The sequence below is a fragment of the Castor canadensis genome, chromosome 2, assembly GCF_047511655.1.
Source record: "Castor canadensis chromosome 2, mCasCan1.hap1v2, whole genome shotgun sequence".
Taxonomy (NCBI): Eukaryota; Metazoa; Chordata; class Mammalia; order Rodentia; family Castoridae; genus Castor; species Castor canadensis.
The window spans coordinates 19,014,171-19,040,789 of NC_133387.1; the positions used below are offsets into that span (position 1 = coordinate 19,014,171).

General features: G+C 38.9%; 1 protein-coding gene and 1 long non-coding RNA gene across 2 annotated transcripts in view; one reads left to right on the plus strand and one right to left on the minus strand.

Moving 5' to 3' along the window:
- Mtpn (myotrophin) overlaps positions 1 to 13,543 on the plus strand; it is a 33,417-nt gene extending 19,874 nt beyond the window's left edge. The window contains exon 4 of the mRNA XM_020176268.2: positions 10,278 to 13,543. Within this exon, the coding sequence (XP_020031857.1) occupies positions 10,278 to 10,364 (87 nt within the window). The 3' untranslated portion in view covers positions 10,365 to 13,543. The remainder of the gene's footprint in view (positions 1 to 10,277) is intronic.
- Positions 1 to 26,619, minus strand: part of LOC141417061 (uncharacterized) — a 465,499-nt gene that overhangs the window by 414,579 nt on the left and 24,301 nt on the right. The window lies entirely within an intron of this gene.

Consider the following 26,619-nt stretch of genomic DNA (forward strand, 5'->3'; position numbering starts at 1 on the left):
ATTAAAAGTAGAATCCTCTGTATTCCAGTCATTGACATACATAGATACTATTATGTCTATTTTTATGGATAAGGAAACTTTATCCATAAAACTACATTCTGAAGGCCAAACAGAATATAATGGAATCAAGACTTGCTTCAAGATATATGATTCAGTAGTCTCTTTTCTTTCTACTACTTGAGATTGATTGCCTTTCAGAATTAGGGCAGTTATGAAAAAATGGAACTTGTTGGTATCTGCAGGTAAAAAGACACCTGGCCTAATGTTTCTTTGTTGAGCTGGTATATTAGAAAAAAAGGAGGAATCAACAGATGAGACTTTTCATTGCATGACTGAGGTCTGAGCACATGCATTATCCCCATTTCTGCCCTCAATGACAGAAAAGATATTTGGAAAATGAGTAAATTAGTATCTTCTTTGGACCACGAGAAAGGGCTCATTAGATAAGAAACCTTGAAAAAAGCAAACAGAGTAAGGCCAAAGAAAATATTTCCAAAAATGCAAAAGAGAGCATTTTTGCAAAAGGTAGTAGCTGATACATGGCTGCTCCAGGCCAAGTACCCAGCACCCTTGAACAACAAATGGAGTGATAAGCAAGGTGCTTGAAAGAGTCAAACAAGAAATTAATTTGTGAATAAATCTAAACAGATACTAAAGTATAGAGTGAGTGTTAGCTAAAACCAGAGAATTGGTAAGTAATGATATAAGATGGAAGGGAGATGCTCAAAGCTCCTGGTGTTTTCATCAAATCCATAATACCTGAAAAACATTAGCAAAATGAGAAGAAAAGGACAAGCAGGTGAAACAAGTAAAAATGCATACTCAAGAGGCATCCTAGGAAATTTAACAGTTGTAGAATGGAGTTTGAAAAGGAAGAAATGGCACAAGTATGTGAAACTGGCTCCATGATAAGAGAAATGGCACCTAACAACACAGCAGTTAGTGTAAAAGCCAAACCTAGTGTGCTTCAACCTATTTTGACCAATCCAAGAACAGTCATATTGTGTTATCATATGTCACTTAGAATTCTAATTCTCAATTGAATAAGGTTCTCTGTTTTGCCCTAAACAATCATAAGCAAAGGCTGGGCACAGTGGTTTGGGGGGCTCGCAGTTCAAGGCCAGCTCTGGCATAAAATTAGCAAGATCCCATCTCAACCAATAAACTTGGGCATGATACAGCTGTCATCCGAGGTACTCCAGGCTAACCCGGGAAAAGATGTAAGACCCTAGTTGAGAAAAAACTAAAGCAAAAAGGTCTGGATGCATGGCTCAAGGGGTAAAATCAGTTATGCCTTTGCAGACCATAGGGTTGCTATTGTCACTTTGCCATAGCAGCTCTGTAACTGCTCTAGACAATGCATGAATGAATTGCATACCAGTAAATATCATTTACAAAAACAAGTACCTGGGCCTTAGTTTGCCAACCAACCTCTGCTGTAGCTCATAAATAGGAATTGAAGGTGTACACCATTTTAAAACTGTAGCTCTCAGTGGCAAGATGATCATTCCTGAGTGATAATCAAGTTGAGTGTTCATCATTCTGGATATTTAGCATTTATTTGTTGGGAAGTTTTATTAAAGTCACCAAACAAGAGCACATAGGACAGTGATCTGGGATTTTCATTGTTCATTCCCAATCTGTTCTTTCTGATTCAAAGCTCAAATACCTAAATAACAGCAATTTTGCTTGAACTCATTATTTAGAAGACAGTTAATAGTGAAATGGTAGTTTTAAACTATAGTATTTTAGCTGATGAGCTTTTATGAGCCCAAAATTCATTTATTTTGCAGTTACATATAATTCAACATTTTGGTCTGCTTCTGTGGTTTAAAAAAATTCCCCAAGAGAAATAATATTAGTTTGCCTGTAGCATCCAATACATGTTGGATATTTTTTAAAATATTAATAATACATGTAATATTTACCATATATTATATTTTAATAATATATTAATAATAGTTTAAATCTCTTATAATTTATGCACTTGCTTATCTTTGATGTATTGGATAGTAAAGGATTTTTGAAAGTCTAGTATACTTGCTCCCTAATCCTAAGGAAAACCATTTCTAAATAATCCACATAGGTATTTTGTGGAAATACTTTAAATATTTACTTCTGTTTCTATTGCTGTCACCTAGAATTTAGGCAGATAACTTTTCAGCCATTTACCCTAGTATGTACTCAGGCTCTATCCTTTATGTGGTATATACTGTTACTAAAACTGGCAGGAATTCTGGGTGCTGGTGTCTCATACCTGTAATCCTAGCTACTTGGGAGGCAGTACTTCACAGTTGGAGGCCAACACAGGCAAAAAGTTTGCAAGATCCATCTCAATGGCTCATGCCAGTCATTCTAGCTATGCAGGAAACTGAGATTGGGAGGATTGCAATTCCAGACCAGCCCCAGCAAAAAGTTCATGAGACCCTGTCTCAACAGAAAAAGCTGGGTGTGATGACACACACCTGTCCATCCAGTCCACTGCAAGAAGCATAAATAGGATTGGGTTCCAGGCCAGCCCAAACAAAAAGCAAGACCTGTCTCAAAAATAACCAGAGCAAAAGGGCAGGAGGTATGGCTGAAGTGGCAGAGAGCCTGCCTAGCAAGCATGAAACCCTAGGATCAAACCCCAGTACCACCAAAAAAAAAAATTTCATAGAAATAGGAATTCTTTTATAATAGGAAAGTTGTTATATCCCAGCATGAGAGAATTAAAATACCATGAATTGCAATTTTAAAGTTTTAGAACATTATAATTACTGTTTTATTCCTAGATTACAAAAATAAACCGACAGCATACTTCATTTTGTTGTAAACCATCACTCTGTTATTAGTGATTTTTGGCATACTAAGCTATCTCTGAGAGAAAGTCCAAGATAAACTTCTATTTCTCTTTGTCTCCTTCACACTGTCAAGCATTTATCTTCGTAAGCCTTACAGCAAGAAAAAAAATGTATAACCACTGATTATTATGCAACTCTAATTTTAGTCACTCACAGCTATTTCAGATCACTCTAAGTTAACTGTTCCTCATTTGTTGAGATACAAAAAAGTCAATCTGCTGAGAAAATACAGAAAACTGACTTATCTGTTGATTTTTAAATAAATGTATTTTCTGTGCTTTTTGTTGGTTTTTTGTTGTTGTTGGTTTTTTTTTTTTTTTTGATTGAGCAGCCATTCAGTTGTGAAACCTTAATGTTCCTCTCAAGTCCGAGCCCTGTTGAGCCCCCAGGGGAAGTGTCTGTGATACATATTTTGTGACTTGAACTGAGAATCTGATGTATAAAACATGAGGAAGAGCTGGAAAGCAGTCCTTTCAGCATAAGCAAACAGGTGTGTTTTACTCAGTATTCTATCTCTGAAAAAATCTGAATAGCTTCACATATTCTCACACACACATTTTATGATTATTTGGAATCTGCAATGTTCCATTCCATATAAATGGATATGTTTGGTTTCAAATAATTTTTGAAGAGTTAGCTCAGCAATGCCTTTGTGAATTGCCTTATTTTAAGAAGAGACTATATCACAAAGAGCCTACTAGAATGATACAGCTATAAAATTTAATGATAAAGAACCAATTGTTATACTATTTTGATAGGTTTGCAGACTCTCACAAAGTATAACCATTGTTTCTACCCATTTAGACCAGAGTGTGCCATTATTTTCTGTTAGTGGCATGTACTGTGTATTGTGACACCACACATCCCCAAGTTTAGTTCTCAGTTCTACTTCTTAATACCTCTGTGGCTTTGAGCAATTTCCTCATTATCTCTGTAAGCTTTCTCTTCTGTAACATGGGGCTAGAACTTATCACAGAGAGTTGATAAAATAGCCCACAGTTAAATGGCATGCCCATTGTACAAGTACTGTTTTAAGTGCTTTACATTCATTAACTCACCTAATCATCATAGTAATACTATGAAAGATTTTATGCCCCATTTTGTCACTGGGGAAACTGAGGCACAGAGAAGTTAGGAAATTTGCCCAGTATCACACAGCTGGAAAATGAACTAAGACACAGCTAAGGTGTCTTAGTTCATTTTCTGTTGCTTTTACAAAATGCCATAGACTAAGTAATTTTCAATGAACAGGATTTATTTGGCTCAGAATTTTGGAGCCTTAGAAGTCCAAGAGCATGGGCACCAATATCTGTCAAGGACCTTTGTGCTACATCATCCTATGGCAGAATGTGGAAGAACAAGGGAGGGTGAGAAAGAGTAAGAGAGGTTTGAACTTGCTTTGCTAACAAATCCACTTTTTATAATAACTCACTCCTGATTAGCAACATTTATCCATTCATGAGGGCTGAGTCCTTATGATTTAGTAACATCTTGTTAGGCCTTACCTCCCAACACTTTTGCTTTGGGAGTTAAGTTTTTAACACATTCAAACTGCAGCAGAAAAGATGTTGGCATTCAGATCCCATGAGTCTGGCTCTAGAGCCCATGCCTGTAACCACTACATTACAGCCAAGTAGGTAAATTAGATAGTGTATATATAAGTGACTTGCTGAAATGCCCAGCACATGATGAATTCTCAGTAAATACAAGACCAATCAGGATTGATGTACTTCTCAGAAAAGGGGATTCTTGCAGTAGGAATGAGGGTTCCCTGAAAACAGAGCTTTTGAAAATAATGTTTCAACTATGGACGGACTTTTATCTAACTCTTAGGATGTTCTATTTCATAAATACTATAACAGCTCAATAGCTCAGTGTCCTTGGAGAGGAGTAATTTAAAGACTCATTTATACTTTTCTCCATCCTCAGATTTCCATGATGAATTCTTCTCTGAAACCTTCAATGTTCTTCCTATTTTTGGTTAAGAAAAAAATGATTGCAGTAAAGATGTAACATTGTATTTTCATAAAGAGTAACATAAGAACAAATCCACAACCTTTATATCTGCAACTGAAAATGAACTATAGTCACTGTGCCCAAGTAAGAAATAAAATGAAATGTAAAATGTGTCTCATTGCTCACATACACATGGGTTTTGATTGTTAGTTTTTGTTACGCAAATGTTAGAATGACTTCTTGGAAAACTTTTGAAGTACCTGAATTTAAAAAAAAAAAGAAAAAAAAAAAAACAGGTGAGACAACAACACTTAGCCCATGAGGTGAAGCTATCAGCCAGTGCTGTAGTTAATGTATGATTCCCTACTGCATAGGGAGCGTGTTGTTAGAGAGGCAGAATAGAGGAGATGGAGGGTCTGGACCATGAGGTTAGAAAACATAGATTTAAGGCCTGGTTCTGTAACTGATAGCCAATAAAGCACTGACATCTGAGCCCAGTGGGATTAATAGTGTTCATGCTTTTGGATTACTCTGAGTGTCAAAGAAAGTAATGTTAGAACACTTCTCACACAGATACATTTGCATGTGTGTCCTTTCCTGTGTCCCGGCTGCATCATAGAACATGAGTAATCTTGTTTCTCCTCAGTGCCCCAGAACGGTCACATTTTTTGTGCCATACGGTCTCTGTCGCAACTACTCATTTCTGCCACTGTAGCACAAAACCAGCCATAAACTACATGTAAGTGAGTGGGCCTGGCTGTAATCCAGTAAAATTTTATTTAGCAAAACTGCATCTAGAAGCTCAGTAAATATTTGTTGAATCAACTTGTGAGTTGAATGTCTTTGAAAATATTCTCCACCTTCAAAGTGCTCAGCAGATAAGATGATATATCATGTGTATGCCATCTTACAAAGTTCTGCATTTCCTATAAGAGGCACAAATGTGTTGCAGATATCTAAAGGTAATAAATTGTAAAATTTAGGCTCCATCCTAATGTTTTTGAGACCGAGATCAGAGGTAATTTTCAGTTATAAATAGAACACAGAATTTAGAGTCAGAGACTTCTTAAAATTTGCTGACTGACCTTGAGCAAGTTTCTTCATGTCCTAATCTAAGAACCTCAATCTATAAAATAGCATTAACAATACCTACCTCAAAAGACTGCTATAAGAAGAAAATCAGATTATGTATCTGTAGTATTACATTAAAAACTCAGAACTGCTACAAAAATGTAAGAGACATAGCAGTCACTCTGTTTTGAATTATATTAGATGATATGGGGTATCCAGAAACTGTCTTTTAATAATATGTAAATTAAATATGCTTTAAAATCCTATACCAGCAACTAAGCTTATACAACTTACAATTGTAGGTATTTGAATAGTTTTTTAATGTCACTAAATACAAAACTATTTTTAGCTGTCTCCAAACATGATCTTGCATCTCTCAGTTCTTTGGCAATGGTAATATTTAAGCATATTTTCAATCAGTTAAAAGTTCTCAGATTCTGAACATTCTATCATAGTACCGTGGAATTGTAAACAGATGCCCCAAACCATGAAATAATGGAGTTCTTTATTAACCCAGCATAGTTTCTCAAAATCGTTCTAAAATACATGTAAGTATTCTTTCTAATACAGTAATAAGTGTTGGTATATACTTAGGATGGTATAAGAGGTATTTTTTAATTTGGATACACTATGGGTAAGGTTTATGTTACTAAGTATGTATTTACACTGCGACCCAGATGTAAATTTTTTTTCACTTAAATATTTGTTGAATATTACTGAATACAGGCATTATCCTAGGAATTAAAGTTTACAGAAGTGAATTTAACAAGAAAAAAGAACCCTGCTCTCATGGAGCTCAGCCTAAGTTTGGGAAGACAAGTCTATTGACAGATAATTAGATTTCATTAAGTGCTATAAGAGAAGTGGAGCTCCACTCTGAGCTCCAAGAAAGTGGCTCTTAACAAGATGTTTGAAGGTATGCAGTGTAAGGCTGAGCCACTGGCTCCACTGTGTATATCACTGTTCTCTCACTATCTGTTTCCCTATCCAGCTCTGGGGTGCCTATGGCTTCAAGATGACAACTGAGCTTTCAGGTGTTGTTTCTGGGTTTGGGAAGGAGCTAAAGACTTTCTCCTCCTAGGACTTTATTGGAAAAGGAAAGCCCGCCACAGGAGAGGCTGAAATTGTGACAGGTGGCCACTGCTGGCCTTAAGGGAATCTAGGAATTCCATTTCTTTTCAGCCTCTGTAGTAGAAGAAAGCAGGGATAAAGGAGTTGCTCTGGCCATTGTGCCGAGCTACATGTGTCCACATCAGTCTGATCAGTGGTCAAACAGGAAAAGCTGCCACATACCGTCAAATAATACTTGATTATATAAAACAATGACTTGCAGATCATTAAATCACTCATAGTCGCTTAAAATTTTACTCCCTGGAATGAAAACAGGCTGTCTGCTTGTGCCATGTTAACTTGGCCACAATAACTTTTCCTCCTTAAAAAAATTTTATCACCGGAATCGTGCTCTAAATGTAGACAGATGAACTTAATCTTGATCTAATAAGATATAAGAACTGGAGGGTTGTTAATGTTGAAATTTCCTGAAAATAAGTAAATATTTCATTTAGTGTTCTAGCAAGCAGCTATTCACAGAAAATGCTTTATTGATTTACTTATCGTATTTTGTCTTCAGTTTTTATCAAGTCCCTTATGTATGTTTAGCCCCTATGTTATCAATTAGTTTAATAAACATCTATTTATTAACTGTTTTGGCCCTTTGCAAGGCCTTGGGAATGCAAAAGCTAATAAGCTTGGTTCCTGCCATCAATACATTTAGTGTAGTAAAAGAAGACAAATGTGTAAAACAGCAGGTGCATTGGAGCATTGTGATTGCTGGGGCAGGAATTATATGTAATACAGTAGGGACATGAATGAAGATGTCAGATGTGATCAGGGAGTTGGGTATAGTGTGTTGTAAATAAGAGTATCACTAACAACTCCAGGTAACACAAATGTATATTCATAAACCAATTGACACTTGAGCTGGGAAGCTTGCTGAGTGTCTTAATAGTTGAAAAGGAATTAGGGTACCATTCCAAGCAGAAGCAACAATGAGAAAGTCTCAGGAATGAGAGACCAAGATACAGTAAGGTACAGAAGATTTATCAGAACCTACAATGTAGGATAGAAAGGATTTAGCAAGACATGTCACTAGAGAGGTAGGTAGTGAGCAGATTATGCTTTTTTATTGTTGATATTGTCTTTATTCTCATTTGTAAGGATGTTCTTGAAGGCTTTCAGAAAGGTGAGTGGTATGGCCAGCCTTTCATTTCAGAAAGATCACCCAAACAGATGTGTGCAGTCTGAACTGCATGGTGTAAGAAATAAAAGCAGATAGTAAACTGTTGCATCAGAATGTTTACATGAAGATCCTGAAGTAAGAAATAATGATAGCAATGGAGAAGCAGGGACAGATGTGTAATGTACTACAGTCTAAAGACTTAGTGACTGTTTATGCGGCAAGTTAGCAAGAACTGCAGTGTCTCCACATTTCCTGGAAGATGGTAGTGTTTGGGCTACAGCAGGGAATACTGAAAAAGGAACAAGTTTGTAGGGGAAAAATACGGATTCATTTTAGGAGTTGTTGAACTTGAGGTGTTTGTGGGACCTAAAATAGATAAATCTCAAAGCCTGCATATGTATGTAATATATATGTATGTGCTTTTTTTTAAGTTCATCATAGATGTTCAGGTTGGGGATAAAGGTTGAACATAACTGAGATGACTAATGAAAAGCACCTTGAGCAAGTCATTGAAGAGTTCCAAAGACTAGAACTTCGAAGAACAAAAGGAGAGGCAGGGGAGACAGATAGTAGAATATGGAGATCATGCCATGAGTATGAGGGCTGTAATAGTTAGAAGTAAGACTGTCATCACTGCTCAGATGTCATTAATGCAGTTGCATTTGGAGGGCATTAATAACTTATTCCAAAGTATTTTCAGAATTATATAGGTCAGTTTGAGAATTGTCTGCTGTGTCTATTTTTTTCCTCTTCTTTTCAGAAGAATCTCAGGTTTTAGTTGCACACAATGGCAACCTAGCTAGTCCTTGTATCTCAGTTTCCCTTGCAATAAGTGTGGCTTTGTGCCTTAAGTTTGGCCTAAAGGGACATGCACAAAGGATACATGCCACTTCCAAATCATTACCTAAAGTAGGATGCCAAATGATGTGGAACCCCTCCTCACCACCCTCCATTTAGCAAGCTAGAAGCAGATATAGAGGTAAGCTGGCCTCCACAAGCATAGGGATACAGAAGTACTAATGGGAGCACTTCAAAATAGAAGGAACCTAGATCCTTGAATGACTTTATAGGGCAGAGCCACCCTACCTCTCTGAATGTTTGGTTGAAAAATAGCATGAATTGACTCCAGCAAGTATAAAAGGATTTTTTGATGGGCCAGGTGTGGTGACACATGCCTGTACTCCCAGCTTCTCAGGAGGTAAAGGTAGGATTATGGTTCAAGGCCAGCCCAGGCAAAAAGTTAGTGAAACCCTATCTCAAAAACAAGCTAGGGACCAGGCATGGTGGTACACATAGTCCCGACTACTTCTGAAGCAGAAATACGAGGATTGATGTCTGAGGCCAGCCCAGGCAAAAGCATGATATCTGAAAAACAGAATAATGCAAATGAGTCTACGGGAACTGAGTGAGATTTGGCAAATGGAGCAGAGCAGAACACTGAGGCTGTGTGTGAATAAATACTGGTTGCTGCTGGGACTTGCAAAGAGAACTTACATGTTGAGTAGTATCATTGTTTCTGGGAGATAAATGTTCAAACCTGGTTTGGGAGCAAATTCAACTATCTGCCATGCACCAGGCACTTTTCTAGGTGGTGAATAATGAGGATAAGATTCCTGCTCCTGTGGAGCTTTCATTCTAGAAAGGGCAGACCAGTAAGACAATATAGAGACACAGAGGTACTGTTTCAAAATTAAAACACCATGCTGCAGATACAAGATTCCAGGAGAGTACTCCAGGTAAGCTCTCAGAGCAGTCATTTGCTGCTAAGTTTGTAAGTAAAATGAGCAGTTCTTAATGTATATAGTACTTAAGCACTCTGCAGAAAATGTTCCAAAGAAAAAATAATTTTGTCACAAGTACTTTCTTTAGCAAAAGTAATTTGCTTGTCTCTCCTGTTATATGCTACATGCAGGGATATTATTTTTTATATGTTAGTTAATTGGGTATATACCAAAAAGTCAGTCATTACCTATGATAATGTTAAGTTGTATTTGTAGCTTAAAATTTCTAGTATCTAAAAAGTAAGATGGCATTTTTACAATGTTATCTACAACTTTGGTAGGGGCATTTTTAATTCTCAGTGTAAACATTAGCCTATGCCATATAATCCACCCTGATTATCTCTTCTCCCTCTTGGGATCTTAATGAAGCCCTTTCCTCTTTTCCAGGGTGCTGATAAGTCTGTGAAAGGTCCAGATGGACTGACCGCCCTTGAAGCCACTGACAACCAGGCAATCAAAGCTCTTCTCCAGTGATGGATGGATGGACTGATAACTTGGGAAGAATGACTCTCCTGTGGCCTCACACTGCTGCCTGTCTGTCTGTCACTCTCTATCTGCCAGCTTCTTCAGCTCAATACTTTAAGAGGGGTGAGGGGAGAGAGAAATTCATAACAAATCAGACTACCAGAAACAAACCTTGTTTTGGAGGAGGGGAAAAAAACATGTGGTCAGGCTTTTACTAGGATTCCTGATCAAGCCAGCCTCTTTTCCATTTCTAATAAAATGCACAGCTTATACCCAAGGGAGAGCAAAGACACAATGTAGCGGGATCATTTGGACCTTTTCAGCTCCCACGCTAATTAGATTGTGTCAAAGGTCTGATTATACAAAGGCCAACTCTACCTATTTGGTAGCCCTAGCTGTGAACAGTAGTGGCTGCTGTGATGTAAACTTAGGGTGCTGAGATCAGCAATTAGCTACAGCCTTCTGCCTTAAGATTGCACTCTCCTGGGGGTTCCTGGCTAGTTAAGAGCGCTGCCTGTGGTTGGTGACCAAATCTTTCCTCAGTGACTCTGAGCTTTACATGAAAGTTCAGTTAAGGTGAGGAGGGGCACACTCCTAATTTGCTGGAGACTGAACTTTGGATTTTCTCTCCCCTTTCACATGTATTTCATGTCTCTAGATAAAACTGACTAGTTTTATTTATAAAATCTTAAATTTTAGAAGTCTAAAGGAAGAATCATTCCAGTATGTATTTTTCTTCTCTAGATTCAGACATTTATGTAACATTGAAACACTTTTAAACTCCTGCTGGTAGTAAAAGGAGACTTAAAAATAGAATCAGGCTCTGGGGATGTAGTTCAGTGGTAGATCACTTTGCCTAGCATACACAACCCTGGGTTCAATCCCCAGCACTTCAAGAAAACAAAACAACTCCTTGTCTAAAAATAAAATCATAGCCATAAGTATGTTAGTATCATATGAAGAGAGAATAGTTGTCTTGGTACCTCTGGATTTTTTTCATTTGCTATTTGAGTGACTTGACCTCAGTTATGTTTGAAGAGTCAGAAACATTCGTTGGAATGATCTCTCTTACCCATCTTAGATCTGATTACTTAGTGCACCAAAGCTATCACTGGATTTACTATTTGGACAAATTTAATCCCATCCTTTCAAAAGTATGCTTGGTATCATTTCCCCGAATTGTTGATAAGTTTCTCCTGAACACATGCCAACCCACCTGCCTAACATTTTTGTTTCTTTTGTCAATCATGTATTGCATAAAGAGTGACAGTTCAAAATACATTCTGTGTTCTTAGAATTACAGTGCCCTAAAATGGTGTTCTTATGACCTGCAGAAAACTTAGACACATTTAAAAATGTTTATTTCATGAACAGTAAAATTAATTGAAACATGTAATCTTAAATTTGGTATTTTGCATTTAAAATATTATGATTTCTTTGACTTGCCATCCATATAAGCTTACTAAAAATATTAGGATTTTTCCTTAGCCAAATCATGCAATATTTGAATGTACCTCAAATTTTTAAAGGGGGGTGGGTGGGTTAGGGACTTATATTCAGATTGTGGGTAATAAAGAACTAATGATTTTTTTAAGGCAATGTAGCATTCTACAGCAGGGTTAAACTATTGTCAGGAATAGTCAGCCTGGCTAATAATAAATTTTATTGGTCAGTTGCTGATTAGTTGGTTGGCATGCATGAGTGAGTGGGTGCACGTGTGTGTGTGTGTGTATCCCCATGACTTCTTTTTTTATTCTGTGGCATTTTTGCTTTCAACTAGCCTAACCCTGTAATCTCCCTGTGTTCAAGAAAACAATCACAAAACGGTTTAAATACGTAGCTGTATTTGGCTAATTCTGCTGTCTTAATGCAGTCTATTAAGTTGAACATCCTGATTGGAAAGTGAGGGCACTCTGTCAGTCTATAACTATCAACATAGTGCACCAGGGTATTTTGATACCTTTGTTTTCACCTCTTGGCATAATGCTATTTAAAAGGCTTGAGTTTTACCCTTTACACAGTCTTCACCTTTACTTTCAAAGCGTTCGTTGTAGTTGGCTATTGCAGAGAGTGCATTTTCCTATCATTCCTAAACTGGTCTGCTTTCTACAGTCATTATGGCACCAAAACCATGTGATTCTTCAATATAGTTTATCTTGATGTTCCTTGTAATGCAGTAGAGGCTACTTCGCCTTCCCTCTTCTTTCTTGGCCATTTTGTAAACCCCATAAGTATGAAGCAATTGCTTGAGAAAACAACATGTAAGCATAGAATAGAAGAGACTGACCAAGATGGTTTACATTTTTTTTCTAACTAGATTATTTATAATGTATTTCTGAACCACTTGGCAGAGAAGATCATAACACTTAATGTTCATATTTTAGTAAAGGAAGCTAAAATTATGTCTGCTTTTTGGTACTTACATGCATTAGCAAAAGGCTAAGTTTTGTTCTCCACTGAAGTACTATTTAACATCTCAAAAAAATTTGCATGTTCTGTAGTCTTGTATTAAATCAGTCATTTCGTATGCAGTGTATCAAGTAAAACAGGTGGTTTGCCTGTTTACTGTAGTACTAACACATTCCCCCTGCAGCTTCAGACTGGAATCTGTAGGCTTAGAGTTCTCAAAGCACCTAAATATCCCACGTAGTTCTGCTGTGCACAGCTCACCTATCTAGACCCAGCCAGGCACAGAAAAGTAGGAGGTAAGTGCAGTGTGTGGAAGTCACAAGCAAATAGGCCCTATATTCATTGATTTCTTTCTCCCAAATAATAGATTTTGAATTTACATGTACCTATTTCATTTTTTTTTTAACTTCAACTAAGCTGCTGTTTTCTTCCATGCAATATTGTATACTCAATTGTGTACAGAAGAAGCTGGTAAGAGTGCCCTCCTACATAAATAAGTAATTGCTGTGTTTTGCATGCAAAATTTTAAAAATTTAAATTGTCCTGATTCTATTTTGTAAATGGCAAAACAATCATCTTTCTAAGCAGTCATGGAGGAAGACTAGAGCTTTGTGCATTTTGATATATTTGAGTTCATTTTTCCACAATGTCATACTTTTGACATAATTGGGTTTCTCATAAGTATCCTAGTTCATGTACATCCGAATGCTAAATAATACTGTGTTTAAGTTTTGTGTTGCAAGAACAAATGGAATAAACTTGAATTGTGCTACAGTTAACATGTCAGCAGCATTTTTCCCCTCGGTGAGTTACCTTCCATTTCCTGTCTTCTGTACAACTATACCAGAACTTTGATTGACTTGAGATTTTAATTAATTTCAATTATTTTATTCCACTTCTAGGAAAAACAAAAAGATGAAGCATATTAAGGATTTAATTGAAATAAGCCATACTAGCCATTGAAGGAATTTTTTTTTTTTTTACCAGTTTCCTAATGCAAATTGTCCTAGTGTAAATGCTCAGTAGCCCTTCACCCTCCAGGCTGACTGGGAACAAGGTACAGCCAACAGAGTATTGAGACTTTAAAGGTGTTGAAGACAATAGAATCATGGTCAGCCTCTTGCATCCTTTCATTGCTCATTTAGATTGCTGCACATTTCTTGGAGACCTACATTTCCCAAATTCATTCACTTTTTGGGCCTAGTTTTCAGGGTGAATGATTATTTTGATTATACACTGAATAAGTATATGATTTTACAAGATTATATGTGAAATTAGTTTGATCCTGTTTTAATCTTGTCAACACCAGAAGACTGTTGGGTAATTTACTTTTGAAGTGGTCCATTAAAGATAGAAAAAAAATAGAGGTGATACAGCAAAAGCTCTGTTTCAGAACATCCATGTTGTCAGCAAAAGTATAAACAGATAGCTCATGGCTTTAAGTGGTCATGTTCACAGAAAATTTTTCAAGTTCTCATTAGAGTCTGTAGGGGTGGGCATGGTGGCTCATGCCTATAATCGCAACTTCTCAGGAGATGTCCCAACTTCTCAGGAGATGAAGGCCAGGCAAAAAGTTAGCAAGATCTCCATCTCAACCAATAAGCTGGGAGTGATGAACACATGCCTGTTACCCAGCGATGCAGGGGAGGTCAATAGGATCACTGTTCAGGCCACGCCAGGCAAAAATGTGAGATCCTATTTGAAAAATAACAAGCAAAAATGCTGGAGATGAGGCTTAAGCAGTAGAGCACCTCCCTAGAAAAAGAAAAAATGTATAGCCTGTGAAGAAGAGGCTTAAAAATCTATTTAGATATGTTTTACAGGGAACAGAGCCCCTTTCTAGAATAATCGAAGAGCAGACCAGTGGATGTGATGGGGAGGAAAATGTGAGCTCAGGGAATCTCTTGTGATTTCAGGACTTGCAAGCAGCACAGTGTACCAGATTGCCATGCTATCTTTTTTTCTCCCTTTCTCTCCAAGATCAGTGATTCTCAAAATGTCATCCCTGGACCAGCAACATCACAGTAACATGGAAACTTGATATAAAAGCAAATTCATTGCACCCCTGCTGAGACCTACTGAATCTGATTCTAGGCTGGGTCAGTGGTCTGTGTTGTAAGAAGCCCTCCAGGTGATTTTGATGCACACTACAATGGAAGGACCATTAACAAGGCCATAGGGAAAGGAAAGCATCAAAAGCTATAAATAGAATGTCATCTGGCGTGGCTTCCCAGAGAAAATGGAGCATAGCAACATTCTAAATCTTGAAACTCCGGACACCCAAGAAAATCTTAAGTGTCAAAGTATGCTCTGGCCAAATGTAGTCAGGGTGAGATGTAACAATGAGCCTAAAGATGCAACACTGGTGAGAATGAACCTTCATTATTCTTAGGATTTTTTCCCACTAACGCATGTCATGACAATTACTGTGGATGGTATTTTTGTAGTCCACACCAGCATAGGGTTACAGTCCCCAAAACTGAATTCTGACATTTGAAGCCTTACCCAAGTCCTTTTTCTGAGGTCCCAAAGGATCCCCCAGGAATCCTTGGGAGATAAGTCATCAGCAGCCGTCTCCCGTTTCCCACGTTGCGGGTGGAAATGCTCTGCAGTGCACTGTGAGGTGTAGTGGGTGCACCTCTGACTCAAGAGCAAGCAGCCTTTGTGCCTGGTACTGTGGGGTGCCATGCAATCCTTTCCCCTCCTGGAGGATGGCCTTTACCTCCTGTTGCTTTCTTTATGGATGCCACCCTCACCCAGTTTTCTTTTCCGGGTACTAGCTAGGTCATCACATATCAGCCATAGGATATATTTCAAGGTTTTTACTTCACTGAAATACAGTTACTGAGAGAAGGAAAATGTCCAGCAACTTTAATAGCACCTCGTTCATGGTAGGTTTCACTGTTTGTCCCAAACTTAAGATATCAAATGCGGTAAAATAAAAACATTTTACTTAGTGGTGGTGCACCCTTGTAATCCCAGCACTCTAGGGGCTGAAGCAGGGCAATCATGAGTTTGAGGTCCACCTCGGCTACATAGTGAGACTCTGCCAAAAAATAACAGCTTTGACTCAGTAAATTCCACCAAAGAAAAGACTGGCTTTTAGAACCATGAAGCTACTTGAGTGTCAGTGTCCCCAACAGTTGGCCTAAGCCTCATAAGTACTACTGGTAGTGCAAACACAAATCAATGAGGGAAAGACAAATATCACAGAGTCACAAGGGTTCATTGAGGAAATGCTGACCACGGGTCAAATGCAGGTCATGTTGAACCATTGTGGGATGTACTAAAGCACGGCTGTAAATGGCATAGCAGAACAAAGCATCATCCAGCCACCCTAGCAACTTCTATTCACTCAGCAACAGCAAGGGCAGTCTGTTTACACAGTATGGATAGAACAGTGGAGTCACATTTCTGGCAATATAGCAACAGTATCTTGTCATACAAAGGAAACTAATATGTAGACAATTCCTAGCCCCTGGATGCTGGTTTTAAGAATACTAACAACTAGAATTTCTTAAAGAAGCTATCTGATTTCTTAGTGTTTACTAACAAATCTGAGCATGTATACTTGTATGTCCTCTTCTGGTGCTCTACTAGGGTTCCACATGTTTATGCACATCCCTTGCAGCAAGTGACCAAGTCTAGGTTTGCCATGCTTGTGATTTGCAGGTCAAATTTCAGTAGGCTTAAAAGAACTCAAGATCTAAATCTTGAGACCACAGTAGATGCTAAGCAGGGCCTCCAGGGTAATGCCACTCTCCCAACCCGTTCCCTCTGCCCCCAGCAAGTGGGCAAGGAGGGAGGTTCCATCAAGGGCCAGCAGCAGGTCACCACCCTGATGGCCTCTTCACAGCACGCTCTGGAGACCTACAATGCCTTCAGACCCATGGAGAGGACAGCCAGGGTTTCACTTACTTCACAAAATGGGACCATGGTCCGTAGGCTTCAACACACCAAGGAGGACGTTTTCCAGTATCTGCTCATCTCCCTAAGCACAAACGGCGTGGAGGTTTGGTTTTCATCTTTTTCCCATTCCTCTTTTTAAATGTACAATTGCATAAATCCTGTAGTTTATCTCATCTCAGTAACTATGAGTTTAAATCTTGTTTCATGTCATTATCAGCAATGTCATTCTTCATCTATTAATAATCAATAAAACCCCAATTAAAACTTGGACAGTTGCCACTGGCAACTGAATGACTAACTCAAGAGGTATTGATAATGCAGACAAAAACAAATTCCTCTCGGGGATAAACCAAACCAAATGCAATGTTTTGGTTGTGTTATCCAAGTAAGTTACCTTTTAAAAGTTTAAACTCCTTCATAGCAGAAGATTTAAAGGAAGGAAAAGAAGATGAAGAGATTTTAAAAGTTAAGAAAATCAAAGGACATGACAGAAGGTTGAAAGGGAAGAAAAAATTTAAATTTAAAAATTACAAAAAGGTTCAAAGGGCATGACTAAAAGGAGGTTAAATATCAGGGAGTTAAAAAAAAAAAAAAAAACCCTAACCTGTCTAATCCAAAATAATACAATTGGTGGAATTTATTTCCAGTTTCCTGAGATGCTCACTATTTTTATTATGCGACTCAAAGGTAAGTTATAATTTACCCTGACTGCTAAATTAAACAGTATAGAACAAAAGGAAGATCTCTGTTGGTTATTATTTTTCTGTGGATACAGTTACGTGTTTGGGTTAAAGATTACCTTATGCTTCCTGACACTGTGTTTATAGAGTTTTGCCATGCTGTGAATTAACCGTTGTTTTGCTTTAAAAATCACATTTTGACCCCATTCTTTCTCTTTGAAATTGTCCGCTCATGTTTTCATATACTCCTGGGCTAATTATGTCAAAGGGTAGGGGGAGAGTGTGGAAGCAGATTTCAAATACAGGGTGCTGAGCTGCATGAGGTTGAACTCCATGGATCACTAGGAGTGGTATGTTTTTCTTTTCACACTATGTTGTTTGGTACCCTGCATACATTGAAAAGACACAGTCCTAAACACAGAGATGAATTTACATCCTAAATCAACTTGTCTAGTTTTTTTGTGCTCACAGTTGGTTTAGTTGAAAGGAGTTCCCCAGAATCCCAGAGAAAATCCTGCCACCAGTGACCAAGTTCCTTGTGTACATAAGCATTTCCTTCTAATGAAAATTGAACGCAAAGGTCTTTTTTGCCCAGCCTTGCTTCCTTCCTCTGATGATGTTCAGTGGGTCTAATAAGATAGAATTAAGACCAGCGAGGGCACAATAATCCAGCAGTCCCATGAGAAAAATGGGTAAGCTCAATTTCAACTAGACTTTGTAAGGAAGTCAAAGTATCAGTAATCAAGCCAGAAAAGAAACTCTGGTAACACACCACTTAGGAGCACAAAAGGTTGTGAAATGATTTTAAGATGCTTACAGACAAACTTTTGAGAAAGCAGTTTTGCTAGACCATTAGATCTAAAAACATCTTCCATTCCCAAGTGAGGGTTGTAAAAGTGTAGAATCATGAACAAGAATACCATGGGAATAGAATGTTAGACCAACCTGAGTAAGTTCTTTGGCATCCCAACTCCAAAGGCACTTTTATCTCATTCCCAAGGAAACACTTCCCACAGAAAAACTCTGTCATGTCATCCACCAATGAACACTAAGCGCCTCTGGTTAGGATGGAGAGAGTTGGGCACAACTAGACAGGATATCAAAATCAGAAACAGCCACCTGAAAGCCAGGCCAGGGGCAACGGCAATACTCAAGGCCTCTTATCTGGCCTTTCCTATCCCCTCCCAGAAAAGACTCCCAGATCTGCATCTTTCTTGACATCTCACCCAAGTACTGGGCCCTACTTCCTACATCCAAACAATCTTCACTGACCATTCACCAACAGAAAATATTTTTCTTCCAAATAGAATGCATATTAAAATTAAGTGTATATTAAATACTATTGATTTAATCACATAAATTTAAAACCTATATTTTGCTCATGATTACTGTTAGTTTTCTCTTCTGCAGTTGTTTCTTCCACTAGAAATTCCCATGGTCAAGCTGAAGTTTCCATTGACACTGCTACATGTACTGTCCTAAACCCCCACAAGAAGTCCCTCCCACTCCAGCCTTTAGCATACACCATTTATTCATCTAACCAACATCCCACTTCACCAATTCACCCATTGTGGGTCAAATTGTGTGCCGAAAAATGATAAAATGAGGTTCTTGCCACCAATACCTCAGAATGTGACCTTCTTTGGAAATAGAGTTGTTACAGATATAGTTTGTTAAGATGAGGGCATACTGGAGTAGGCAGGCCCTTAGTCAAATATGGCAGGTGTCCTTACAGTAAGAGAATGTGAAGCTATGAAGGCAGAGCTGAGTGTTGTAGCTACCAGTCAAGGAGTGTCAAGGATTGACAGCCACCATGAGAAGCTAGGAAGAAGCAAGAAAGTCTCAACAGGAGCACAGCCCTGCCAACACCTTGATTTCTGACCTAGCCTCCAACACACTTCCATCTTAATAAAGTCACCGAAGTTGTGGCACTTCCTACAGCCTTAAGAAAATAATCTAGCCCCCTTCCTTTCTAAAAACCTCCAATGGCTTCCTATTCCTCCATCATACCAAGTTCAGTGATTTGACCAGGCTCTTGGAAGACCTGCAGTTTCCTCTTATTCTCTCTATAAAAGTATCTTCCACTATTTATGATCTTCTCCAAACTCCAATCTACACTCACCACTCTCTTCTTCAAAGTCCTGCCACCTTTGTCTTCACGAAAGTGCCCTCTCACTATACTGAGTATATTTATTTCTGCCTGCCCTACCATACATAAGCCCCTTGAGAAATGGGCTGTGACTTATTTTTACTATTCTCCCCTGAGCACACAAATACTCTCAAAGTCCCTGTAGGTGAATTGATCTAGTAGCCTTTTTGCCTTTGACCTGGAATGTCTGGGAGGACTATGAACTACACTCCAGGGACTATTGTTCTAATCTTTGTGTCCCCCATTCCTGGCACTACATATGGCATTTCATAGGCATTCAATAAATATTTTACTTAATCCATTTTTAAAATCCAGCATGCAGGCATATGTTATGGACCCATCCCACGTAAACCAGAATCTGCCTCCTTTGAAAGAATTTGCAAATGAAATATCTTCAAGTCCTTCGGACAAAAGGTGGCAGAAGAAGGGAAAAATACCATTTTCTTTCCCCAGTGGCCTCACTAATAAGTCATTAGAAGGGCCCTGGCCTGGAGCACCAGGGAGCCCATTAGTCCCTAGTGACCCAGCCTAAAGGAGAACCCTCCTCCTGTGATCAGGCTTCCTGTTTATTAATGCATAATAGGCTTTTCTTCCGCCCCCATTGTTACCTGCACTTCCAGAGTCCTTTGGAATCATAAATAAATGATAGCCAGCTGGCCTCCTTACCCCAGGACTTTTTGAATGCTTAGAATTCTGACAGCTCTCCAAGACATGATTTGCCACTACAAATGCCAAGTGAGAGAGCCCCTGTCCTCTCATATCCATAGAGATGCTTGATGATTCAAAGTGCCAACTCCTTCCAACAGTCAGACAGACTAATAGGCTGTCGTAAGTCTTTAGGTGTGAGAGCTATGCAGTAGTGTGCTTTTCAAATAGCCCACATCATAGCAGGGCAGAGGACTTTGCACAGCAGGCAAGTCATTAAGATCTCCAAGATGCAATCACCCAGAGGTCTTGTGGGGCATAAGAGTCAGGAAAGAGGTCCAAAAGATGGTCACTATTCCAATGTCCCATTTCTGTCTGCCCCTTTTCTATCTACCAATACCCCTTTTCTTCCCACCTTACCTCTCCTGCCATTCTCCAAAGCTGGAATGAGCCTCTGGGATAGTTGTTCATTATTCCTTGGCCTTGACCTTAACACAAGGAATACAAATACTCTTACCATCCACAGGATATATAGAAGATTATGGGGGGAAGGGTACATTGCAGGGGAATCTAGCCTTGAGGAGTGGTTAAAAGCCAAAGAAAGAGAATATAGATTATCAGAAGAGTATATATTTGATCAAATACACTTGAGAGAGAAGAGGAGTAGAGATCAGATTAAAGGAGTAGCTCAAGTCTGGGACAGACTTTTGCAGGGAACACATTTTAGAATGTAGATGTTGAAGTCTGTGGTGGCTCAGAATAAATTATCAAAGGAGTCCCTAGACATTTTTCCAATACTTTGTCCTCAACAGTTTTCTGACCCAAAAAACTCAACACACTGCACATCCCCAAAAGAGAGAATGAAGAAATGTGTTTGGGGAATGAAGAATGACTTAGACTTATGGAAGTACATGAACAAGCTATAATGGCTGTGGCTACCTACTTCCTCTTCAAAGTCTTGCTCCTGAGACCATGGCTGTCCTCACCCATGGCTACATCTGGGGCTCTTCATAAGGAACCCACTTTGGCGCAGTGCTACATCACCACATCAACTTATAATCTAGGGAAGTTAATGTTTTAACGAGGGACTGTACAACCTTCCAGAACTAACAGTCCCTTCTCTGAGGCAGCTGAAGTATAGCAGAGTGACTTACTTTTTTATCACATGGATTTCTAGGAGTCCTAGAATTTCAGGTACTATGACAGATGCTGGTGAACACAGAATTTCTAAACCTGTTGAAATAACCACAAGAAAAGGACTAAGGTAGAAAGGAGAAAAATAGAGGGCATGAACCAGTTTGAGTTATAACACATATGTACATGGAACTGTCACAAAGAAATTCCCTGTTTGTTTATGCCACCTCAAACAAACAAAAATGCCTGTTTTTTTTCTCCAAAAACAGAGAACAGGAAAGTAAGACAGGTCCTACCTGTGGGTTGGTACCAGTGGAAGGTTGGGAAGACATAAAGGAAGTGTGAAGGAGGCTGAATGTAGTGGAAATGTTATGTATCATGAATGAAAATGGAAAAATGAGACATGTTGAAACTATTCCAGAAATGTGGGGGGCGATAAAGGAGAGTGATAGAAGAAATGAACTCAACTATGATATATTGTAAGAACTTCTGTAAATATCACAATGTACCCCAGTACAATAATAAATAAAGTGCTTTTAAAAGAATGAGATTATCTTGCAAGGGCATAAAAACCAGTTCATAATGACCACCAAAACTGAAACAATTTTAACAAAATAATAACAATATTGAATTGTAATCCATAAGAATAAAAATATATGAATCCATTCTGATATAATTGAATATGTAAATTATCAATAAGGCCATAGCTCTTCCTTACAAAAGAAGTCTGATTCATCTTCCTTACAAAAGCTCTGCCAACAGAGGCCAGAATACCTGCATAATCTAAAGTTATCTCCCTCAATTACATATGGAAATAATTTTACAGTGAAAAAACACTTCAGACTTATCTTACCCCAAAAATCAAGGAAAAAGCATCAAAAATGAGAACTATGGATATCATGAGTCCCTAGTGTGACACACAGAGAAGGTCATACCACTTCGGAGATATTCTTACCAAAAATATACAACTGAATATAATCATGAAAAAAAAAATACTATACAAGCCGAAATAGAATAGTCTACAAAACAACTCACCATTACTCTTCCAAAGTGTCACGGTCATGAAAGATAAGGAAATACTGAGGAACTGTCCTAGATTAGAGGAGACTAGGAGACATGACAACTAAATGCAACATGGGAGCTGACACTGAATCCAATAATAGAAGAAGGACATTAACAGGAAAACAGGTGAATTCCAAATAAAGCCTATTGCTCAATTTCTTGGTTTTCATCATTGTACTATGGATCAATAAGATGCCAACATTAGAGTAGCTGAGTGAAAGTGTAGGAAAATACTATGCTCCTTCACATCACACTCCCTGCAATAGTGATGAGGTTGAGGAAATAAAATATCAACATGTCTTCCTTTTTCTGCACGGGGGGAGGGTTAAGGAAGAAGACTGGGAGTGGGGAGATAGTATAGAAAGAAATAATTACACAATCTCCACCTTCCAGAAAAAGGGGGAAGACAAAAGTTGGGAATAGTCAAAGTGAAAGACAGTAGTTCAAAGCTAATTTCATGGATGAAGACCACAGGGTCTGCAACAAGAGAGTTGGAGATTGGCCTCTTTCCAAGCATCCAACTCAAAGGCAGGTAAAGCACCTTTAAGAATATCAGCTGTTTTTGTCCACAAAGGAGAGAACTCAGCTTCAAAACAAACAGCTCAGTGGACATCCACCAATGGCTGATTTCCCTCCCACCTGGTTGGTTTTGTGGCTCTGAGAGCTTTGAGGTTAATTATTCTAGGGATTAGTCCCCAGTGGTCTGGGCAGCCTAGATAACTCCTTTTATTTAGGAACAGCCACCATAAAATGAGTGACTACCACCCACCATTGCTACCTCCACTCCTCAGCCACTTTTAATCTTTCCTCTAAGCATTTTTGTTGTTTTGTTTATTATGCAAGAATCTTTTGTGTACATACATTGTTCAAAGAATACATGAGCCCCAGATGACAAAAAAGAACTCTTTGATCGGATAAAAATGGTTTAATAGAGGCTGGGAATTTAGCTCAGTGTTAGAATATGTGCTTAGGTTCAGTCCCTAGCACAGAAGGTGGAACACTGACACATAGTAGGTGTTCAATAAAGAGCTTAATAAATTGACTTGAGTGTCCTCTGTATGGATTACTTCCAGGAAGCTTTTCTATACTTAAATTACATTCAATTGCAGTATTTATAGCTATCATGCCTCTATGCACAGTAGCCAGGATATAATATAAATTGTTGGGCTGAGGAGTAGCTGCAGAAGTTTCTAAAGGAAACTTTTAGTGGAGTGAGTCCTCTTTACAAAATGCACCATGGAACCTGAGTTAAAAATAAAAATAGAGATAACAATATTAGCCAGATTCTGAGTGTTGGCTACATACTATTTTGTAAATCTCCCAAAAATTATATTAAGTAGGAACCAATCTAATCTCCAGCAGACAAATGGCACGCACATGGCATAGCCTACATGCAAATCCAGGTGACTGGACTGGAGTCCTTGCTTACGACATCACGCTCTACTTCCTTCCACGTTCCTCACTTCTGGTCCAGCTTTACTGTGGGACTCTGGGCACGTTCTTAAAGTTCTCTGGGACCCTGGTTAGCTCTCTGAACTATGGGGATAAATAGCCTCATCCCACCTTCTTAAAAGAGTCAATTACACAAGAGAACATTTACAGAAGTTGAACATGCAGTAGCTCATAAAAGTTCCTTGAAATTTCAAAGACTATACAGCAAGATCACATATTTGGCCATACTGCAATTAAATCAGAAAACAGCTATTAATAGGTAGTTGAAATTTGTTTTTAACTTATGTTCTCATAAATAAGTCATGAGTTAAAGAAATCTGTCTCATTAAAACAAAACCTGGTTTTTTCAAAAAATATAAATCCATAAAATCTGATTCCCAACCTGCAGTGGGGTCAGCTGAAAAACAGCCTGTTTTTCACTTCAGGTCTCCTAAGAGATCTGAACATGTAGGAACCAGGAAGTGAGGATAAAGAAAGGTCTGACAACAGGAGAACTTGGAAATCGGTACAGATAGCACATAGGCCTCAAGGTACTTTTCACCTCCCCTCACACAGCCAGGTGACCTACCACCCTCCACCTCTCCCACAGGAGGCTGCCTGGATATAAATATTTTGGAAACAGTAAGGCAGAAGGACTCTTGGCCAGACATGGTTGAAGGTATGGGTGGAAGGTGTTAGCCATACTAAAACCAGATTCAGTAGAAACTTGTAGTCAGTATTGATTGGGCTTCCTCTCCTCCCGGCCTCCTCCTCCCACTCATTTTCAAAATGTTCACATCCAGGTTTGTGGGATTCACACAAGACTTTAGAGGAGCCTTCTTTGGGGAATTTCGGTATAAGGATTCTGAAATCCAAGGCCACTTAGGAACTAGCCTAGCCAGAATTCATAGTCAATAAACCTTACCTATGGCTCAGAACATCCATTTACTTTTTGTATTGTTGCTTTATATGTATCAAAGTATAACACATAAAACATAAAATATGTTAAAACAGCTATCACTTGTGATTAATAGGAAGTATCTGAGAAAACATAAGCAATGCTGTTGAGCTCTTGCTGGCTTCTCCTGCCTTCCCTGTGCTCTGAGCCCAGAGCCTACTTTCTCTGTATTATACAGGAAGATTAGCATGGATAAGAGAGGTGTTACAGACCAGCACTGCTTGATATGCTTTTTGATATAATCAAAAAAATTGAAAGAGATTTGAAAGGACTAATTGTCTGTGTGAGTCAACGTTATGTAAGGCCTCCTTAGCGCACCACCTACACCCCCACGCCCCCACCATTCCACCAGTTCCTCATCTTAGAAACACAGCTCTGAAAGGACATACAGAGGCCACGTCCCACTTGCTGACAAGTTGGGAATGACAAAGTGGCCTATGCTTATGTATAGAAAAGCATCGGAGCCTTTATATCTCACCAAGCTCAAAAGCCAACCCCAGGCATGAACACTAAACCCTGTGTTGGTTTTTAAAACATGCTTGTCTCTGGCTTTGAAAGCTCTTATGCCTTTCTGAAGAAGGGCAGGTTTCCTCTTGTGGGCTGAAACTGGGGCTGCCTTCAGACAACCTCTCACCTGCATCTCCAAATTTACTCAAATCACCCTAATCCGCCTCACGCAGTGGCCTCTGCAAGCCCTCTCCCTGCAGGGTTGGGTTACAGGTCAATGGCAGTTTCACGGTGTTCTCCAGATTTCTAGCAACATTTGTGATGCTTTTCTGGGCTGGTCTTCATAGACTAAAAACTTGCTGATCCCTGATTAAGACACCACACAACTCCATAATTAATAATTCTGTTCTCAGCATACTCTCTGTGCATGCTAAGCCAGTTCACAGTCCCTAAAATAATGTGTTCCTGCACTGTGCACCCTCCAAGACCCACTTCAACTATGAGACAGAGGAACCAAGGAGGTGCCAGGAGATGTGGTTAACTCAAAAAGAAACCAAGCAATCATGCCCAGCCTGACTAACATCAAACAGCTCAGCTAAAGCTTCCGACTGGAGGCCCCAGAGGAGGGAGACCTATGGCACCCTCCTTCACCTGGGTATTTTTCTATAAATGCTGAAGAACTGTTAGATTTGTCTTTATATTACCTCTCATTTTTTTCTGTTTACCCTCTTTCCTTTGTCATTTTATTCACTCTTGTGATTTAAATAACATCTATATGCTGATAGCTCCCAAATTCATATCACCACACCAAATCTTCTCACCAAAAATCCAGACTTAACTACTCACCTATTTTACTCAATCTCTTCAGTTGGAATTTTAATAGGCATCTCCAGCCTGATGTGTCCCAAACTGAATTCATCATCTTCCCTCAAAAACTTCACCTCCAGTTTTCCCATCCCAATAAATGATCACTTTTTATTCCATTCGCCCAGACCAAAAGCTCTGCTTTTTCTTTCACATCACCCCACGTGGCCTTACAGCAAACCCTATCAGTCCCCCCTCCAAGATACATCCAGAGCCTTACCACTTCTCACCACCCCACTGCTGCCATTCTGTCCTATTGCAGCAGCCTCTCCTGTCCTGGTCCCATTCAGTCTCTTTCAAAGAATACCCAGAGGAACTCTGAAGTAACACTTTGTCACTCCTCTGGTTTTCTATCTTACTTGAAAGAGAAGACAAAGTCCTCCCCAATGAGGACCTACAAGAGTCCATATGCTTTGTATCCTGTTGCTTCTTTGATTTCTTTCCTACTTTTCTCTTCCTTTCTCACTTGGCTATTGCTACACAGCTTCCTTACTGTTCATGGAAAAGCTACACATGCTCCCATCACTGGCTCCCTCACTTTTTGGGGGGGAAAAAAGGTTATATTAGTAAAGCTTT